This window comes from Eubalaena glacialis, chromosome 14 (assembly GCF_028564815.1).
Source record: "Eubalaena glacialis isolate mEubGla1 chromosome 14, mEubGla1.1.hap2.+ XY, whole genome shotgun sequence".
Taxonomy (NCBI): domain Eukaryota; kingdom Metazoa; phylum Chordata; class Mammalia; order Artiodactyla; family Balaenidae; genus Eubalaena; species Eubalaena glacialis.
In genome coordinates this window covers 47,674,381-47,693,600 of record NC_083729.1, presented here as the reverse complement: position 1 = coordinate 47,693,600, position 19,220 = coordinate 47,674,381, and the positions used below count along the sequence as shown (strand labels likewise).

At 39.6% G+C, this 19,220-nt stretch overlaps 1 protein-coding gene and 1 long non-coding RNA gene across 3 annotated transcripts in view; one reads left to right on the top strand and one right to left on the bottom strand.

Annotated features, from left to right (window-relative positions):
* Positions 1-19,220, bottom strand: part of LOC133105420 (uncharacterized) — a 209,455-nt gene that overhangs the window by 144,608 nt on the left and 45,627 nt on the right. Inside the window, exon 1 of one of the 2 annotated variants that reach the window (XR_009703852.1) lies at positions 13,217-13,529. The exons of the other annotated variant lie outside the window; for it this stretch is intronic. This is a non-coding gene — a long non-coding RNA (uncharacterized LOC133105420). Of the gene's footprint in view, positions 1-13,216; positions 13,530-19,220 lie in introns of those variants that run through there. 2 annotated transcript variants of the gene reach the window in all.
* Positions 13,097-19,220, top strand: part of PNPT1 (polyribonucleotide nucleotidyltransferase 1) — a 40,504-nt gene continuing 34,380 nt past the window's right edge. The window contains exons 1-3 of the mRNA XM_061211395.1: positions 13,097-13,285; positions 17,853-17,913; positions 18,524-18,598. Of these exons, the coding sequence (XP_061067378.1) occupies positions 13,125-13,285; positions 17,853-17,913; positions 18,524-18,598 (297 nt within the window). The 5' untranslated portion in view covers positions 13,097-13,124. The remainder of the gene's footprint in view (positions 13,286-17,852; positions 17,914-18,523; positions 18,599-19,220) is intronic.

Sequence of the window (19,220 nt, the reverse complement as noted above, 5' to 3'; positions counted from 1 at the left end):
CGGTTATATAAAGACACTCTTATCCATAAGGATATTTCAAGGGCTCAGAGGTTATATGCCAGGAGGTCGTCAAGGGCCAGTCCTAAAGACCTTTAGAATGTTCAGGGTTTGGGCAACCCAGGCCTGCTGAGTTAATCACTCTCAGCTTACAGAAACTCAGTAGACTGAAGTGGGCTGAGGAAGACCTCTCAACACATACAACACCTGAACAGCATATTGAAAGACAAGTATCAGCCAGAAGAAATCTAGATGAGAAAACACTTCAAGCAAATGTAGAAGTATGAGCAAAATCACCAAGGCATAAGTGAGCATGGCTCTTTAGGGGACTGAAAGTAGCTCACCTGGCTGAAGTCCCCTCTACTCACAGATCCTCAAGCTTGCATGAAGCTCCTATTGCCACTCTTCTCCCACCTGTATTTATCCCCTTGCTGGGTATCTTTTCACAAACTGGAAAAACGATTCATACATCATCCTGTATTCTTTCTAATCTATTTTTTATGGTATGCAGAACTTTTTGCCCAAAGTCTCACAAATAACTTGTTTCAAAGTATTGTCTGCATCTATTTTCAAACTCAGAAACTAAGTATCTGTTATTTTCTTATAACCTTTCTCAGAGACAGTGAGAATACTATACCAATGTTACTTCCTGAGTAGGGGAAAATGGTAGGACAGCAGAAAATACAGGAAAAGAGGAATAAGTGTCTCAAAATATAATCTCCCTATATTTGTATGTCTCCTTGCAAATTTCTCAAGAGGGGACAGTCTTCAGTATCATTTGAATTCCCTGTAGCTCATAGCTCATAAATTTATATTAAGCCAAGTCTGCATGGCCATGCTCCCCTACTCTCTAAAATTAAGTAAAATAATAAATGTGAAAACAGTATAGTGCCTATATCCAATAGACAATAAATTATTGTTGAAACTGAACCCTAATACTTTAAGTACCTTTTCCAAATTTACCTCTTCATCAAAAGAGATAATAATTGGAATGTATACTGAAATCAAGGCTTGAATGAAGTATACCTTCTTAACAGTCAAAGCAATCAAACTTTATGAAAGGTTAAAACTGAAATTTTCCATAAGAAAATACTGGAGAGATGGAGGAGTTAAACTTTGATGCGAAGAGTGAAACAAACCAGCCATGAAAAATTAAACTAAGCTATGTATCTAAGGCCAAAACCAAATTAAAGGAGGCCTAGTGAGAACTAGGCAGCAGCCTGAAAGAAATCTCTTTTGCCCTCTTCACCCTGGTATTGCCTTGTTAGGAGTCCATGAGAGCCTGTATTTAAGGAACAAAAATGTGCAGGCGTTTACTGCAGAAATTGCTCTGGTTTCTCATGCAATGTTGTGGGCTCCATAAATGTTTAGTGGAAATAAGAATGGTGATTATTGGAAGCAGGAAAAAAGACATAGTGATTGTTTAAAGGAAGAGAAAATACAAACATAGATGCACAAATGGAATTCTTGTATGCTTACTAATTTTTGAAAGCTATATGAAAGACTGAAAAAGACAATAAAATATTAAAGCTAATATTACTGCTCAACTTCAAAGCCTCTTCTCTCATAACTGATGCAGGTGTACAACCACAACAAGAGAAGTTTTATTTTAAATGTAAACATTTCAAGGAATAGTGTATGACCTTGAACATCATCTCTTTAAAAGAGAACAAGCTGTGAGAAGCTAAAGGCTTGTGATTTTAATGTGCGTTAATAATGATAATGTAAAGCTACTTTGCACACAATAGTCCATTTATTAGCAACAGCTCACGCCTGTCTGCAGAGCCACCTGTTTCATATCCAAGACACAGTAAGCGTACTTTAATACAAAACCTTAAGTTACTTCAAGATATTCCAAATTTGTATCGATATTATCATCTTACCCAAGTGAGCCGAAAGTCAAATGTACGGATTGCTTCTCTCCTGATCAGACTTTTGTGTGAATTGTCAAAGGAGAAGGAGAAAATTGGGCAAGTGATGGCTCTACATTGTTCCTGACCAAACATTAAAGTCAGCCTATTCCAAAATCAGATCAAAGACATAATTATTCCGTTAAGAAAACACAGAACAAATTTAAGGAGCAAGAGAAAATGTTAATATGGTCTGAAATTTCCACTAGCATAATCAACAAAAAACAACTCCAAAAATCTCCTCCAAATTTTAATCCACGTTAATTACAAATGACAAACACAGTTAATATAAGCCATAATGGTCTGAACTCATTTGACTGAGTATGCAATACAGTGTTGGCAAGGTCAGGCTTTTGTGCTCAATTATTGTTCTTTCATGCTGACTTTAAAGAAATTGTTTTGTGAGAAGGAACAATGATCCCACTATCCAAAGAACAACTAACATGAAAATGTAAATAACAATCCAATGGAGGTTGCATTTAGTTAGAATCCTAAAGACACACAAAAATCTATTTGTAAGTTAATTCTATTCATTACAATTCTGTAAAACTTTTTCCTAGACAGTTCGTGACGGAGAATGAACGCATCACGAGTGTGGTCAGTATAGGAAAGTCCATCCATTAGGAAAAATGACAATGACTAGTGGTGGTAGAAGTAACAACCATAATGGTGATTGGAGGTATCAGGACACCCATGAGACAGGGTCTGGATAGGGTCTAACAGAACTTAGCTGCTTTAAGGTATGGAAAAATTAGGGGTGATCCCCTCATTGGAGCAGACCTCTTTCTGATTCTTCTTTTGTTGGGATGGAGGGAAATTTCAGTACACCAAGACAAAGAGAGGCTAAAGGGATTTTTACTATCCCTTATTCTCCTCCAAAAAAAGTAGCAGCAAGTATTATCCTTGCATTACCTAACTTGCTCCTACCCTCTGCCTTAAGGTGGGAGTTTTTAGTTATCTAAATGATTCAAAGCCCTAAAACTGCTCAGTTCACTTGGTTCCTGGGGAAGATACTGAAGAGATATCTGCTACCTGTACCAAAAAGGCTGGGTGACCGTTCCAAAGGAGGGAAATGTCCAAACCCCTGTTATTGCTTTCCTCTTAGCAGAAAATGTGGGACAGTGGTAATATCCAGTTGTGGCTTTCTTAATAAATCCATGACAATGAGGAACAAGTGTTTCTTAAACTTTTCTTCTACCCTCTTAGTTTAAGTACCTGAGGCCTGTGAATTAAACTGACAAAAGACATATTAATAAAAGAAAATGCATACAAATTTTACTGATGTTAATATTTTTACATGCACGGAGGCTTCATAGAACACAAGTGAAAACCCAAAGAAGCAGTTAGACTCAGGGACTGTAACATTTTTTAAAAGTGCGATAAATTGTAGAAAAGCAAATAGACTAAGGAAAGGGGGGTTTGGGCTTCTAGTAGTGATAAACTGAGGGAAACCAGTGGAAAATGAGAGTTATTTTAGTAAGGTTTGTTTATGCAGATTCATATCAGTGCCAGCCCTCCATTTCCAGTGATAAGGGTCATTCTCCTCATCCTGATACAGAAGAAGGGGGAGGGGTTTTATGCCATCTTCACAAAGGGAAATTTATGCCCTATTTCTAGGCAGATAAGGGGAGGGCACAGAACTTTCCTTATATTTGTTGGTTCTCAATTTCCTTCAGCTCAAAATAATCCTTATGCCAACATGGCCTACTTTGAGGCAGTATAGTCTAGACCACTTCATTACGTATTACATAAACATCTACCATGTATTTTGGGGGACTCTTTTAACTGAAAATGTCAGAAGTCCAAAACAAATTCACTCAAAAAAAAATCTATTGAATCATTTACCTGGAAATGACCCCAAATCCATTAACTGATAAACAGATACATAAATTGTATACCCATACAATGAAATATTATTGCGCCATTAAAAAGAATACTGATATATACTTCAACATGCATAAACCTTGAAAACAACCACCATCTTTTATTCCCACTGCTATAATTCACACTTCAATCCATTGACCCCACCATTTCTCACTGTTCATCAGTGTTCTGACTTCATATTTGGAGCTACTTGTCCAGCTTAGATTTCATAGTCCCATCCTTATAATCACTCCTCTGCAAATATCCCCAACTCCTTTGCCCCTCTCTCCCTCTGTCATCCATGCACAGTGTCTTAGTCAGCTTAGGCTGCCATAATAATATACCATAGACTGAGTGCTTTAAACAACAGATATATATTTTCTCACAGATTTGTAATCTAGAAGTCCCAGATCAAGGTCCAGCATCTTTGGTTCCTGGTGAGGGCTCTCCTCCTGGCTTGTAGATGGTCACCTTCTCACTGTGTTCTCACATGGCAGAGTGAGAGAAAGAGCTTTCTGGTGTTTCCTCTTCTAAGAACACTAATCCTATCAGGGTCCCACCCTTATGACCTGGTTTAACCTAAATTACTTCCTTATCCCAAATACAATCACACTGGGGGCTAGGGCTTCAACATATGAACTTTGAGGAAACACACTTCAGTCCATAGCACCTAGAAAACCCCATCTCTAGATGAATCCAACCACACACTTTCTCCACTCTTGCCCCAAACAGGTAAACTTTGCTAGAAAAAAAAATTCACCCGAATGAATAGATTGGTTTCCCTTGAAACTCATGATCACAAATCTCAAAGAGCACACAGCCATGTACCAATGTCTGGCAATCCCATCACGCTTCCTAAGCAGATTCACTTTTCTATCCCCCAAAATAACTTTCTTCCTAAACTTCATATATCTCCTCTTTCCCCCAACCCCCAAATCTCAGCTACTGGCCTTACCTCAAACTTCATTAAAGATACTGAAGTAAGACAAATTTCCTTGATTCTCCCTTAGGCAAGCCTTCAAACTCACTTACATTTGCTCTTATCCCCACCTTCTCTCCCATTTCAGTGAAGGAAACTTTCCTCCCATTATGTGTAAAACAGGATGTTAAATGAGGACTTTTCCTACTGTACCAGAATTTCGGTTAAGGCTCCAAAAATGAAAATAATCAGTGATAATTATCCCAACATTCTACAAGATCCAAGACAGCAGAACCAGTCCATGATTATCAACTCCCATCACTCATTCCAGCCAAAACAGAGGACACTAACAATCTGGAACTCGAATTAAAGAAAGGTATGTAGGTAGAGACTTGCCAGCCTAGTTAGGAAAGATATGGCATTTTCCTGCCCTTTCCATGGAGGAATACAGAGCCTCCCTGCTCATCCCACCCTCAACCAAACTAAGCAATGGGAGCTCAAGAGAACCAATGAAAGAGAATTAGAAAAATATTATTTCCTTCCCCAACTAAACATTTATTAAGCTATAGAATAGACTTCCCTGGCGTCCAGTAGTTAAGACTCCATGCTTCCACAGCAGGGAGCACAGGTTCGATCCCTGGTTGGGGAACTAAGATTCTGTATGCCGCATGGCACAAACAATTAAAAAAAAAAAAAAAATAGCCCTGTGATGCCACGAAATAGGAGCAAACACAGTAAGAGAGTTCTCAGGAAGGCTTGACATATGTCACCTAGAGCTGGAGTACTGGAATAAAGAATTTGAATGCATTTTTTTGATGTTTGCTGATGACTTGTAACCCTCATTGTCCCTCTTCTCCTTGTGCCTTACATCTGGGACACTGTTAAGAAAGCTCAAGTGCTCCCTCCTTTGGCAGCAGTGGGAAATCCAAAGCACACAAACCTCTGCCCACCCACACATAGGGACACTCACCCCTGCCCCACCTCATAACCACAATAAAAACTCCAAGCCAGTCTCCTTTCCCGGCTTTCTCAAGCCATTTTCAAATCAGCTTGTGAAGTCTGTCTTGCTTCCCCCATAAGCCTTATTAGGTAAGTAATACACCTTTTCATACTCACTTGGTATGTGGATGGAGGTGGGGGGGGGGTGGAGGTGTCACATCAGTCTTGACATCCAACCAAATTTTGGGTGAGAGTCCATCCTGCTACTACAAAGTGGTCATACAGGGACATTTAAGAATATGGACTCTAGTGCCTGCTTCCCACATAAGAGAATTTGGAGGCCAGAGACTGACTGGAGCCACCTGCAATGGCAGGGCAAGAAAAGAGGTCAGTGGTTGAAATAAGCTACAGTGCTACCAGTTTGGGGGGCAAGGATGTGTGAGTTTGTGTGCCAAGAGAACCCAGGGAAGCTATTTTGATGAAAAGCCAAGACAAAAGGATCTCAGCAGTAAGAAGCTGTGCAATAGAACACCAGGAGCAGAAGCTGGGAAGGTCACAAAATGTCACCCAGAAAGTATCCACATTAGGAAACTATGCAGTTTGGTGGTCTCAGCAGAGATGGTCCCACAATACACCCCATATCACAGCCAGGTTTTGGATGTCTGCAGTAATGGGGGACATGAAAACCAGACAGTGTCAAATAAGGACTCCATTGGCTCCAGAAACTGAAATCTTTCATCTCTCTTCTGCTCTCTCCTCCTTTGTCCCAATCCTGGAAGAACCATAAAAATTATGGAGGCAAGATGAGGCTAAAAAATAAAATAATGAAAGAACAAATTCTACTTTTTCTTCACCTCTCTGGACTAGCGGAGAGGAGAGGTCTTGAATTACATGTGAGACCTCTGGCTTCTGCTTAGGATGCAGAAATCTTGAAACAGCATCCCATCCTTATAAATAACAACAGTAACAACAACAACCGACAATCTGGAAATTCACAACTCTTCTAGAACCCATTAGAGAGCTAAAATGACAGAGTAACCAGATAATCTGAAACCTAAGGAAAGATAAGAGCCTCCAAAGAGAGATAGGACATGAGCCCTTGCTTACCTGGCACAGTCACCAAAAGACATTGGCAAGAAGAATTCAACTACCATTTTTAACCAATTGCTAAAGGCCAAGTGTGGGCTGCCGAAAGACTATAGAACCCCTGGACACTGCAGATACAAGACGAATTCACAACCACTCACAGGCTCTTCTCCGTGGACCTCACTGGGCACTCACAAAAAAGCCTAGGATAAGAGCAAGGGTCCTGAGAAAGTGTCCTTCCTGGTGCAATCCTGGAGAAGGAGGACAGCAGTCACTGCAGGAAAGGCAGAAGCCCCACTGGATCCTTCTCCCCTACCTCCGCATAGGAATAAAAGCCTTACCCACTGTGGGAAGGTAAATGTTGTCACCCTAATGCACTGTGAAAACCCACTGCACGTGGGAGAAGAAACAACATAACCCTTTACCTCTGGGGAAGAGGCAGAATACATGCTGGGCCCAGAATCACAGCTGGAAGAGGGGCTTCAGCACTGAGAATGTTACTACCACCCAAGATCCAGGGAGATAATACCTTCCTAAGACTGAGGGTTAATCAGAACAGCATACCCCTCAACTCTCACCTCCAGAGTAACATGCTTCTAGTAACAAGTAACGGTGTTCTACTGCTGAGACACGAAAGAGTGAAGAGAGACCCTCTCTGAGGAGCAGGGCAAAGGGAAGCAGGAAACAGAGGGCATACTCAGATGAGTTCTGAAAAGAATTTAATGAAAGGACTATTTACAGAGGGGAAGGCAGATTCTGGAACTAACAATGAGGAACGATGAGGCACTGAGAGATGGGCAACAGGAGGAGGCTGTTAAGGCTTGAAGCAGCAAGGAGGAGAAACAGTGTAATTGGAGTGATAGCCAGAGTCAAGCAAGCAGGGCCACCTGGAAGGTGCTGCAGTGACAGGCGGAAGCAGTCACTGCCACGCCACAAGGAATTAAGGTTCTGTGTTTTTAATTTCTCTCTCCTCTAGTCCTTTGATCTCCTGCTGGTGTCTCCCACTGGCTGACCCAACCAAAAGTCAGAGGGCCAGGAAGTCGGGGTGTTATAATCCATAAATCAGCCCCTTGGGGTACAGGGCAGAGCTGAGAAGGGTAGAAAATGGACGGAGCAGGTGCAAATGGAAAATACCTAGCATAGTACATCCTAGCTTTCCTCCTGCAACAAGGTTGGCTCCACTTCCATAGACTTGGCAGCCTCTCCCTCCTTAGGGCTCAGACCCAGGCCTCTTCTCCTTTCTTTCTAACCTCTCTCTAGGTGATATCATGCATTTCCATGGCTTGTGACATCGTTGGTATGCTGATTACTCTTATTACTCTAGGTCCTCTCCTTGAATCAGATCTAACCGTTTTGACAGTGACTGCCACATTCTTGCTTACCACTCTCTAGCCACACTGGCTTTTCCATATGTCCTCACAGAAGCCAAACTCTTTCCTGACTTAGGGGTAACCATCCCCCTGCAAGTGGCTTCTCCCACCTGGCCCCCATGTCTCAGAAGCCATCTCCTTCTCATCCTTCAGGCTGGCTTAAGTGTTTCTCCTCAGGAAGTCTTTCCCTGGGCACCTTATTTGATGTAAATTATGCCTTCATCCCACTATTTTCTATCTTCACACCTGTTTATCCCCTTCTTAGCATTAATCACACTCTAGTTTTTCTGTTTGTTTGGTTGTGTTTTTGTCAGTCTCTCATACTATATTGCAAGCTCCATAAAGCAGGGATTTTTATGCCCTATGACTGTCTTGACACCCTTATATCCTCTGAGCCTAGCATATAGTGCCTGACATAAAGCAGGTATTTAATAAATATTACATTGGGACTTCCCTGGTGGCTCAGTGGTTAAGAATCCACCTGCCAATGCAGGGGACACAGGTTTGATCCCTGGTCCGGGAAGATCCCACATGCCGCGAAGCAACTAAGCCAGTGCACCACAACTACTGAGCCTGCGCTCTAGAGCCCGCAAGCCACAACTACTGAGCCCGCATGCCACAACTACTGAAGCTCACGAGCCTAGAGCCCATGCTCCGCAACAAGAAAAGCCACCACGATGAGAAGCCTGCACACTGCAACAAAGCGTAGCCCCAGCTCACTGCAACTAGAGAAAGCCCACGCGTAGCAACGAAGACCCAACACAGCCAAAAATTAATTAATTAATTAAAAATAAATAAATATTACATTTTCCACATGCCAGGGACTATGCTTAGTTCCATAAAAATAAGGCTGCATTTAAATCCACATAACAACCCTAAGAGGCAGATATTTTCATTCTCATTTTACAAATGAGGAAAAGGAGGTATAGAAAGGGTAAGTGACTTACCAAGAGTCACATGTTTAAGAGGTGACAGAGGTGAGATTCAAACCTAGACAATCTGATTCCAGAGCCAGCACTTTTAACCACTATGCAGTACCTATTCCCACATTCATTTCCATGGGTGAAATAATGACTATGTGAATTAATTAATAAAGTGGGAGGACAGACATAGACTGTACCCATAAGTCAGCCTGGGGAAGTCTGAGAAGATAGTATTGAAGCTGAGACCAGAAGACTGAGTTTGCAAGACTGACACTTGAGAGGGGATGTGTGCAAAGCACAGAGAATCATACATGCAAAGGCACGGAGGCAGAAGAGAAGGTGATATGTTAGAGAAGAACAAGTAGTTCAGTTTACTTGGAATATAAAATGAGGAGGGGGGGCTTCCCTGGTGGTCCAATGGTTAAGATTCCACATTTACACTGCAGGGGGCACTGGTTCCATCCCTGATCAGGGAACTAGATCCTGCATGCCATGTGGCCAAAAAAATAAAATAAAATAAAATAAAATGAGGAGAGGGAGATAAAGAAGTAGGGTAGTAACTCAAAATTGATGAGGCTAAATAGTCCACACAAAGCAGTTGAGATTTTATCGTGTAGATTAAAGATTTAGGAAGCCATTGAAGAAGTTTAATCAAGATGGAGACACATTTAGGTTTGTGATTTAGAAAGCTCCCTCTGGCAATGGTGTTGAGCAGACTTTCTTAATGCTGAATAGGCTACACTCTTTCAAGAAAAAAAAAATTTCATGTATCCCTTCAGTGTCCGAAGATACTTTTTATTATGTTGCTTAAATATGCACAAATATATAACAAAACATAAGCTCCTTATTCTGGTAGCTTAGTCATAAAACTAAAATAAATAAATAAATAAATATTTATCAATATTAAACCAAACTACAAATCAAATTAAATTTTAATTAACAATCATTTAATGCAATGGTGTTTTACTTAAATGAAATTGCTACTCAGAGGGTGCAGTGGTATTAACTATTTTGATGCAGGTTCATTGGAGTTTGAAGAAAAGAGAAAAGGAGATCTGAGAAACATTGCTGGTGGATTTAAATTGGATCACCGTTAATGTGCTTCAAGGTAAAGAAACTGATTTTAAATTATATTTTGACTGTCGAACTAGACTTGGCAGAACTATACTTCTAGAATGTGAGGTTCAATTTCAGATTGAACCTCATGGGTCATAGCTTCAGTAGCTACAACCACAAGAATTTAAACATTTTATACGTTTCTTTCTACGTCAGTCTTAAAATGCTTAATGTAAACATAGCCTGATCATCTGTATGACTACTTCATAATAACGCTCTGCCACAAGATTTCACTATCCACATTTGCCTTGGAGTTTATGATCCAATTACTACCATTTCAATTATTTTGGATTGGTGTGAGGAAACAGTTGGGTTTAATGTGCACATTCTGCTTTCTAGCATTTCCAACTGAAGGAAAGAAGGTTGTTCAGTATTTCAAACAGAGAAAACTAGAGGGAAAATTAAGAAAAGGCTGAATTACATAAAAAGGAACGAAATTGGGTCACTTGTAGAGACTTGGATGGACCTAGGGACTGTCATACAGAGTGCAGTAAGTCAGAAAGAGAAAAACAAATATCGTATATTAACGCATATATGTGGAATCTAGAAAAATGGTACAGATGAACCGGTTTGCAAGACAGAAATAGAGACACAGATGTAGAGAACAAATGTATGGACACCAGCGGGGAACGTGGTGGTGGGATGAATTGGGAGATTGGGATTGACATATATACACTAATATGTATAAAATAGATAACTAATAAGAACCTGCTGTATAAAAAATAAATTAATTAAATTAAATTTTTTTAAAAAAGGCTGAATCAAAGCTGAATCTACCATTTATTGAGTTGCTGACAATGTGCCATGTACTGTGATAAACATCTTACATCCTCTGTCATGTTTAATCTTTACAAAAATCCTTTGAGATTTGTATTATCCATTTCTATAGATGAAGAAACTGAGGCTCAGAGAGATAGGGTCAGACAACTAGCAAATGGCAAAGCCAAGACTGGGACCATTCAGGACTAACTTTGTTACCGATTCCCAATGGGTCGGAGACCCCTCAATGGGTCGATGGGTCCTTTGCCTGGAGTTGAAAATGTCAATCAAATGAAACCAGATTTGGTATAGCACAGCAGAAACTTTATTCATTCATCAAGGAATGGAGAAGGGAGATACTTTGTCACCCGTACCAGTCCCTGAGAGCTAACGGATACTTGCCTTGATTTATCTCTTTATTTCCAAATCACCTGGTGTTTGACAGAGTTGTTTTGCAGCTGTGCTTTAAGAGATATGCAGTGGTCAACTGTCCTGAACCGGCTCTGACTTGACCACAGGAACGCACCTACACAGACAAGACCTGGAAGTATCCAAAAGTTACCTCTGCTTCATTACTGTGCTACAATCTCTGCCCAAGGGGAGGATTTGTATTCTGCTAGGCACAATTCATGCCTTGTGCAAAGAAGCATGGAAAACTGCATATGCCCCAGCTACCCCCAGCTGCCCCTGGAAATCTCTACCCTTTCCTACAGCCCTGATGACTTATCTGCCTCTTACCCCTTACAATTCCCTTACTCCCCTCCCTTTGGGAAGAAGGTATTTTTAGAGCATGAGCTCTCCTTTCTCAATTCCTTAATCAATAAAAGTTTCTGCTGTGCTATACTGAACCTGGTTTCATTTGAGTGGCATTTGCAACGCCAGGCAAAGGACCCATTGAGGGGTCACTGACCCTTTGGGGATTGGTAACAACTTCAAGTCTATGCTCTAAACTACTAGGCAATACTGCCTAAATGAAAATGATTATATAGTACTTAGGTACTCTACCAAAAGGTGATTTTGTATTCTTATTTTATAAATCTAAAATCATGTTGAATTGTGGCAGGTAGATTGATAGATTTGTCCTTATAACAGGTTTCAATGGAATGGTCTTGGAAACACTGGCAACAAGGTAAAGTCAAAGGTAGAGGAAGAGGCAAAAACTACTTTAACACTAAATACCTATAAATAGAGTTAACAGTAATCCCTTCTATTGGCATGGAAATTCCAAATCAGTGATAATAGCTCTTGAGAGCAAGGTATAAGGGAGCTGCTTTGCCACCAAATATTGTAATTTGTCTGTCTGGAGTTAACATTTTTTGTTCTAAAACCCTGCTTGAATGTGCATTGGATTTTGTTTGGATTTCTTTGGGGGGGATGGGATTATGACCTTAAAAGAGAAATATGACCCTCATAGTAGAAAAATGATCATTTGGTTCATTCCAGGAACCACGTTAATATTTTCCAACAGGCAGATTAAGAGGGGTGGGAGAAATTTATCCACCCCCTAGAAATGGATCAAATTCAAATTCCAAAACCTTTTTTCATTTTCCAAAACATTTTTTTAAATAGTAGCAAGCACTTTGCATTTAAGAGTTGGTTTAGAAAGTATTAACACTTGACCAAAACAGGCAGAGGAATAAACTGCTAAATATTATCAATGGAGAGGAAGATTAATCCAAAATGATCATAAAGATATATAAAATGACGATATAGGTCAACAAGAAGTGAAATTAACTTACTAGAAATAAATTAACGCAAACCTTCGTAGTAATATATTTGTTGTTTGAATTTATAAAATAAAAGCCAGGGCGGAGGAGGGGAGAGAGAAAGATCTCTTTCCATGGCCCACTACGCAAATTCTCCTAATTCTCAGCTCCCATAAGCCAAATAATAATGTGTTTTCTGATTACTTCTATTACTACTATATTTACTCTACTTATTAAACACTTACATTATTCTAGGACTTTCTTTTAAACTACGATAGCAAAACAAAAAACAACCAAAAAGCCCACATTATTTTTCTAATTGTTGTTCATTGGCTAATACGGAAAGAAGGACTGGTTAAGTCACAATCGCGTTCAGATAGGTTTGGCCCCCTCTAAGTTTCGTAGAAAGCGGCCCGGTATCCGCTTCCCCAGCGTTCCCCACTGCACCGCGGAAACGAAACTGCATTAGGCTCCGCCCACTACCTGCTGAGTAAACCAATCAGGGCGCAGCCCGGGCTGAGCGCTTGCCGGGTGTCATGGCGGCCTGCAGGCCTTGCTGCTCGTGCCTCCAGCTCCGGCCACTGGGCCGTGGTCCCCTCCGTCTGCCAGGGCGGGGTCGGACACTCACCCAGTTGCAGGTGCGAGCACTATGGGACGGCGCGGGGTCGCGAACCGTGGCCGTGGACTTAGGCAGCAGGTAAGGAACGGTGTGCGTTCTCTGTTCTTTCACAAGGCGTCATGACAGGCCAGCCCGAGTACATTCACCTCCTAGAGTACGAATCCGACACCCCAGGTCTCTTTCCCCCTCTTTATCCCAAACCTAAATTCCAAATTTCCCTTTCCGGGTTTGGAGTCTGTCTCTTGGCACCCTCCTTCTCGCGCTGTCTCAGCCTCGTGCTCTTTGCTTCTTGTTCCTCCCTTCTGCCCTGCTCCGGGCTTCTTTTCCCCAGCTGAGTCTGTCCACCCGATTTCCGGTCCCTTTATTTTCGGGGACTCCTGGGCTATGAAATGAAAAGAATGCGTTGATAATTGATGCTTACGTCATCCAATTCAGTTTACTGCCTAAAAAGCTTGGCCTGTATGACCCTGGGTAGGAAGGGACGGGCAAGGTCAGTTTATTGAACGCCGGTTATATGATATTCTCATGTTTAAGCCTGTAGGAAATGTATTAAAACAACAGAGGCTCAGAGAAGGTTAGGTAGCTTTCTCAGAGTCAACCAAAGCTAGTACTATGAGGCTAGGTGGATTCTGAACTTGTTTTTCAAACCGTTACTCTCTTTAGGGGTCTGTTTGCCAGAATTCATGTCTAAAATCACTTTTTAAAAACTACCAGATTCATTTTTAAAATAAATGAAACTGCTAATGCTTACTTTATATATCTACACCTTTCACATGTACTTTTTAAAAAACTTTGATCCTAGTTCATACAAAAGCCAGAAAATCTGGCTTTGAATCCAAGACTTCCTCCCTAAGTTACTGAATGATCTTTGAACAAGTTACTTTACTACTTCCGGGCCCCCCAACCCCCCCTCTCTGCCCTCCAAATTAAGAGACTGAATTAGATAAAGATTCAGCAAACTTTTTCTGTAAGAGGCTAGATAGTAAATATTTTAGGCTTTGTGGGCTGCATACTGTGTCATATTCATGTGTGTTTACAAACCGTCTAAAAATGTAAGAAACAGTCTTAGGTGAAAGGCTGTAAAGAAACATGCTGTAGTTTGCTGACCTCTAGACTAGATGATCTCTAAGGTCTTTCCACCTCTGGCATTCCTTGATTTTGATTTTTTGAGGGAAAAGATGTCTCTTCCATTCTTCAAGGACTGAACATTTATTCTTCTCTGAAGAAATGCCCCAGAACATTTCACTCAACAGACATTTCCTATTTGTTAGGCATGAGGGACTCAAAGCAACAAGATTAGCCTCTGCCCTCCATATTTTTCATGAATAATCTACTTTGAATCTTTCATTTATTAGTCAACCTGGACCTCTTTTGTAACCTCTTTTTAAACCTGTGTCATGTGTTGTAACAATGAGATTCATAAATATCATACCTGCTGGGTAAATCAATTATTTTCTTTGTCATAAGTTTGTTTGCAGCAAACTTTTTTGGGTGATTACTATGTACCACATACTTTATACTTGTTATATGTATTCTTTACAGTGCCCTAGGAGGTTGTATACTATTGTGGTAAATGTATTTAATACTCATAGTAACCTTTGGGGTATCTTTAATTTTCATTTAAACATTTAAGTTATTGAGCATCTACCATATTGAGTTACAAGGCACTAGAGACAGTCTGATGAGGAAGTAAGATAAACAGAGGTTCAGTGCTGAGAAAATCAATGTGGGAAAGGTATTAGGTATGAACAGGGTGCTAAAGGAGCACAGAGGGATGTTTATCACACCCTAAAGCTTACTGTTCAAGGTGAATCCTGAAAGGCAAGGAGAAGGTAGCAGAGAAAGTGGCAAGCGCAATTGCAGAGAAGTGAGAGAGTGCATTGAGTAACTACAAATAACTTACTGTAGATGGAGTGAAAGATGAAATGTGAGTTAGCAACAAAGCAAGGCCAAATCATAAAGGTGGGTGTTTTGTTTTGTTTTGTTTGCAGGGGTGGGGGTGGGGTGAGTTTTGTATCAATACTACTGAATTTTTCTTGGTGGAAGTTGGAGTAAGGTGGTTACATTCCATACCATTTTGCAAGTGTTTCTAAAAATGTTCTTTAAGCATATCTCTCTCCCTGGAGTTCTACTTCCTGTGGCAGATGGCTCCTCTTTTCCCTTCTATCTTCCTAAGCTACCTCCTCCCACTCTTCTGCCCACCAATAGGATCTCCCTGCTCATCTTATCCTTTTTATTATTTATTTTTTTCAAAAGTATTTTTTGATTAGGTATTCACTCACATGGTTCAACATTTAAAAAGCTCAAAAATCTCCTTCCCATACAGTTCCATAGCCACCCAGTTCCAGAAGCCACTGATGTGTTAGCAATCTATTATGTATTAATATTTGGAGGTATTTTATACATTAAAATGTTGGCAAGTAAATTGATAAGAGGTAAAATCAACCATGAAATACAAAACTAATAACAGATTTGCACCAAAAACAACTAAAAGTGCATTAACAGAAAAAATTACATAGGTCAGTTAACACCAACTGAGATGATGAGACAATGGAAAGTAACCACCTGGTTCTTTACATACTATAAATTGCACACACCTGGGGAAAAAAACAGTTTAAATTAGGGCAGTCACCAAGGCAGGACCATAGGACTATCTGGTGGGTGGTCTAGGACCCCTAAAGGAGACACTGGCTAGACTCAAGAAAGGGAACAAAGAAAGAGGAGGATTTGGTATTTGACTATAAGTCAAGCATGGGTTTGAGAACACTGGGGGCACTGCAGAGCTGGTTTGTTTGTTTGTTTGCTTGTTTGTTTTTCTCTCACCAACTCATTCAGTCCCCATTGTAAATACAGTCGTCCTTCAGTATCTGTGGGGAATTGGTTCCAGGATACCAAAATCCAAGGATGCTCAAGTCCCATAGTCAGGCCTCCCTATTCATAGTTCTGCATCAGATGATTCAACCAATGGAAGACTGTGAAGAACTGTGTTTACTAAAAAAAAAAATCCATGTATAAGTGGACCCTTGCAGTTCAAACCCATGCTGTATATTAGCTTTAGAAGCTTTTAACAGTGCTTTCCTGGCTCCACTTCTCTCCTGGTTTTTGATACAATTGGGAGGGCTTATTCTTAGCCAGGGTGGGGATAGTCCACTCCTTGGCTCATCCTTGTCAGTATCCGTACTCTCCTCCTTGATACACTCGTTTGTCAGTTGGCAGACATTTGGGTTGTTTCCATTGGGGAGCTGTTATTAATAATGCTGCTGTGAAGGTTCATGTGCAGATTTTTACATGGACATATGTTTTCATTTCTCTTGGATATATACAGGAGTAGAATTGCTGGGTCATATAGTACTTCTTTGTTAACCTTTTGAGGAATTGCCAGATTATTTCCCAAAGCAGATGCACCATTTTACATTTCAATCAGCAGTGTATGAGAGTTCCAGTTTCTCCACATCGTCATCAACACATAACATCCTAATAGATGTGAACAGTATCTCATTGTGGTTTTGATTTGCATTTCCGTAGTGGCTAATGATGGTGAGCATATTTTCATTATTTGTTGGCCATCTGTTGATCTTCCTTGAAGAGACATCTGTTCAAATCCTTTGCCAGTTTTTAAAACTGGGTTTCTTTTTATTGTTAAATTGTACGAATTCTTTACATATTCTAGATACAAGTCCCTTATCGGGTATATGATTTCAAAATAATTTCTCCTATTCTGTAGGTTTTCTTTCACTTTCTTGATAATATTCTTTGAAGCATGAAAGTTTTTAATTTTGATGAAGTCAGATTTATCTATTTTTTTCCTTTTGTTACTTGTGCTTTTGATGTCATCTATAAGAAGACGTTGTCTAACCCAAATTTATGAAGATTTATTCCTATGTTTTTTCCTTAGAGTTTTATAGTTTTAACTTTTACATTTAAGTCAATAATCCATTTTGAGTTAATTTTTATTTATAATACGAAGAAAGGGTCCAACTGTATTAACTTTTTTGCATATGGATATCCAATTGTCCCAGCACCATTGGTTGAAAAGACTGTTTCTTTCCCCCATTGACTTATCTTGGCGCCACTGTAGAAAATGAAGGTGTCTGCAGTCAGTCTTGGAGTTTATATTTGGAAAGCAATGAGGGAAATTTTAAAGGATTTAAGGAGAGAAATGATCCAGTTTGTGTGGTAAAAGGCTACTTTAGTCAACAAGGCAAGGGTGGTAAAACAAAAGAGACTAAGGTGGTAAATGGGAAAAACACTTAAGACAGCTTCTGGGGATATATGTATACGTATAGCTGATTCACTTTGCTGTACAGCAGAAACTAACACAACACTGTAAAGCAACTATACTCCAATAAAAATTATCTTTAAAAAAAGAAGAAGAAGAAAGCTTTTGTACCCCAGAAATACTGTGTCATTCAGATTATCCTGTGCCTTGGTTTCTATGTTTTTCCTAAAGCAGCTCTTAAATTCCCCTGTATCTTCAATAATGATAGTGAACTCTATCCCTTCTTAGTTTGTTTTTTGCTGGTTGGGGGCCTATGGGGCTTGGTAACCTTTAGCTCTTCTATTAGAATCTTTAATTGCTTTATACTAAGCTGGGAATTGTACTGATGACCTAAGTCCTTTTGTATTGAATTTTTATTTTAAACAGAAAATTAGAAATATCCTCTGGAAAACTGGCCAGATTTGCAGATGGCTCTGCTATAGTACAGGTAAAAAGTCCAAGTTGTTAAATTTTCATCTTAAAAATGGTTATCAAGACTGGTACTGAATATCTTTACAACATCATGTAACTTCTTAGAATTTTGGTATTGGAAATTAATTCAGACCATTTCTAGTGTCAGAACCATTCCAGACAACCAGGGAGTCAGAGGACTAGGTATATTAAACGAACTTTAAGATCTCTTCCAAACTTGGGGTTCTGTTTTATTCTCGTAAATTCTGTAATGCTTTTCTAGAGAAAGTAATTTTACAGGTTTCTTCAATAGTAATACTTGGGAAATTTTTCTTTATAGTCTAAATTTCCTAATAAGAAGTAGAAACTATGATTGGATGTGACTAAGCTATCAGTGAGCCTTTTCCCTTTAGTTCTGTTGCTTTTGAAAGACTTAGACTATTAGACTTTTCTAATACAGATCATGATCATGCAGAAGGGATTAAGATCGGACTACTTGTGAATAATTATTTTCATAGTCATTTTGTCATGGAATAACATTTCTCTTCCCTTCATTTAACTGAGGGAGGATTCAGTCATTCACTGCTTATATGTTAATATCTGATTTTAAAAGAATTTACCAGTGTTGTTGTTTATGTTTAACTAAGTCAGGTGACACTGCAGTGATGGTCACAGCGGTCAGTAAAACAAAACCTTCACCTTCCCAGTTCATGCCTTTGGTGGTAAGTATTTGCTGATTTTTCTGAACTGTAATATAGCATAAATATAGAATTTGTAGTATTTTCGTCCAGTGTCTAGTGAGTACAAAGTGTAAACTTTGCACAATAAAGGATTTTCCTTAATTGTTTGATACTGAGTCATTAAAAGAATTTAAACTGATTGCTTCATAACCAATTCTCATATTAGTGGTAAGCATACTTTACAAGGTCCAAGTTCGTTAAGTTGACAAAAACAGTGGAAGTGCACAAGTACTTTGATGTTTAATAAGCAATGAATTCATTGCTTTCATAAATTTCCCTTTAGTATGAGTCTGCAAGTATATGTTTGGTGAAGAGTAAAGAGCTCATTAGTATTTTATGGCTTCTTTTATTATGAAAAGGGGAATGCAGTTATATCTAAGAGAGGTAATACAAAAAAGGCAATGTTGAACTTGACCAGGATAAGCTACTCTGGGAAGTAGGGAGGCTACACAGTCATCTGACTAAGTGGAACGCTTTTTAAAAATCCATTTGCTGAAACATTTCTATCAGCTCTCCTTTCCCTAAGAGATACAAAACACTAAAAGTAAACAAAATATTCTCCACTCTTAGTCTGGAATATGCTGTTGCAACCTCAGGAGAATTG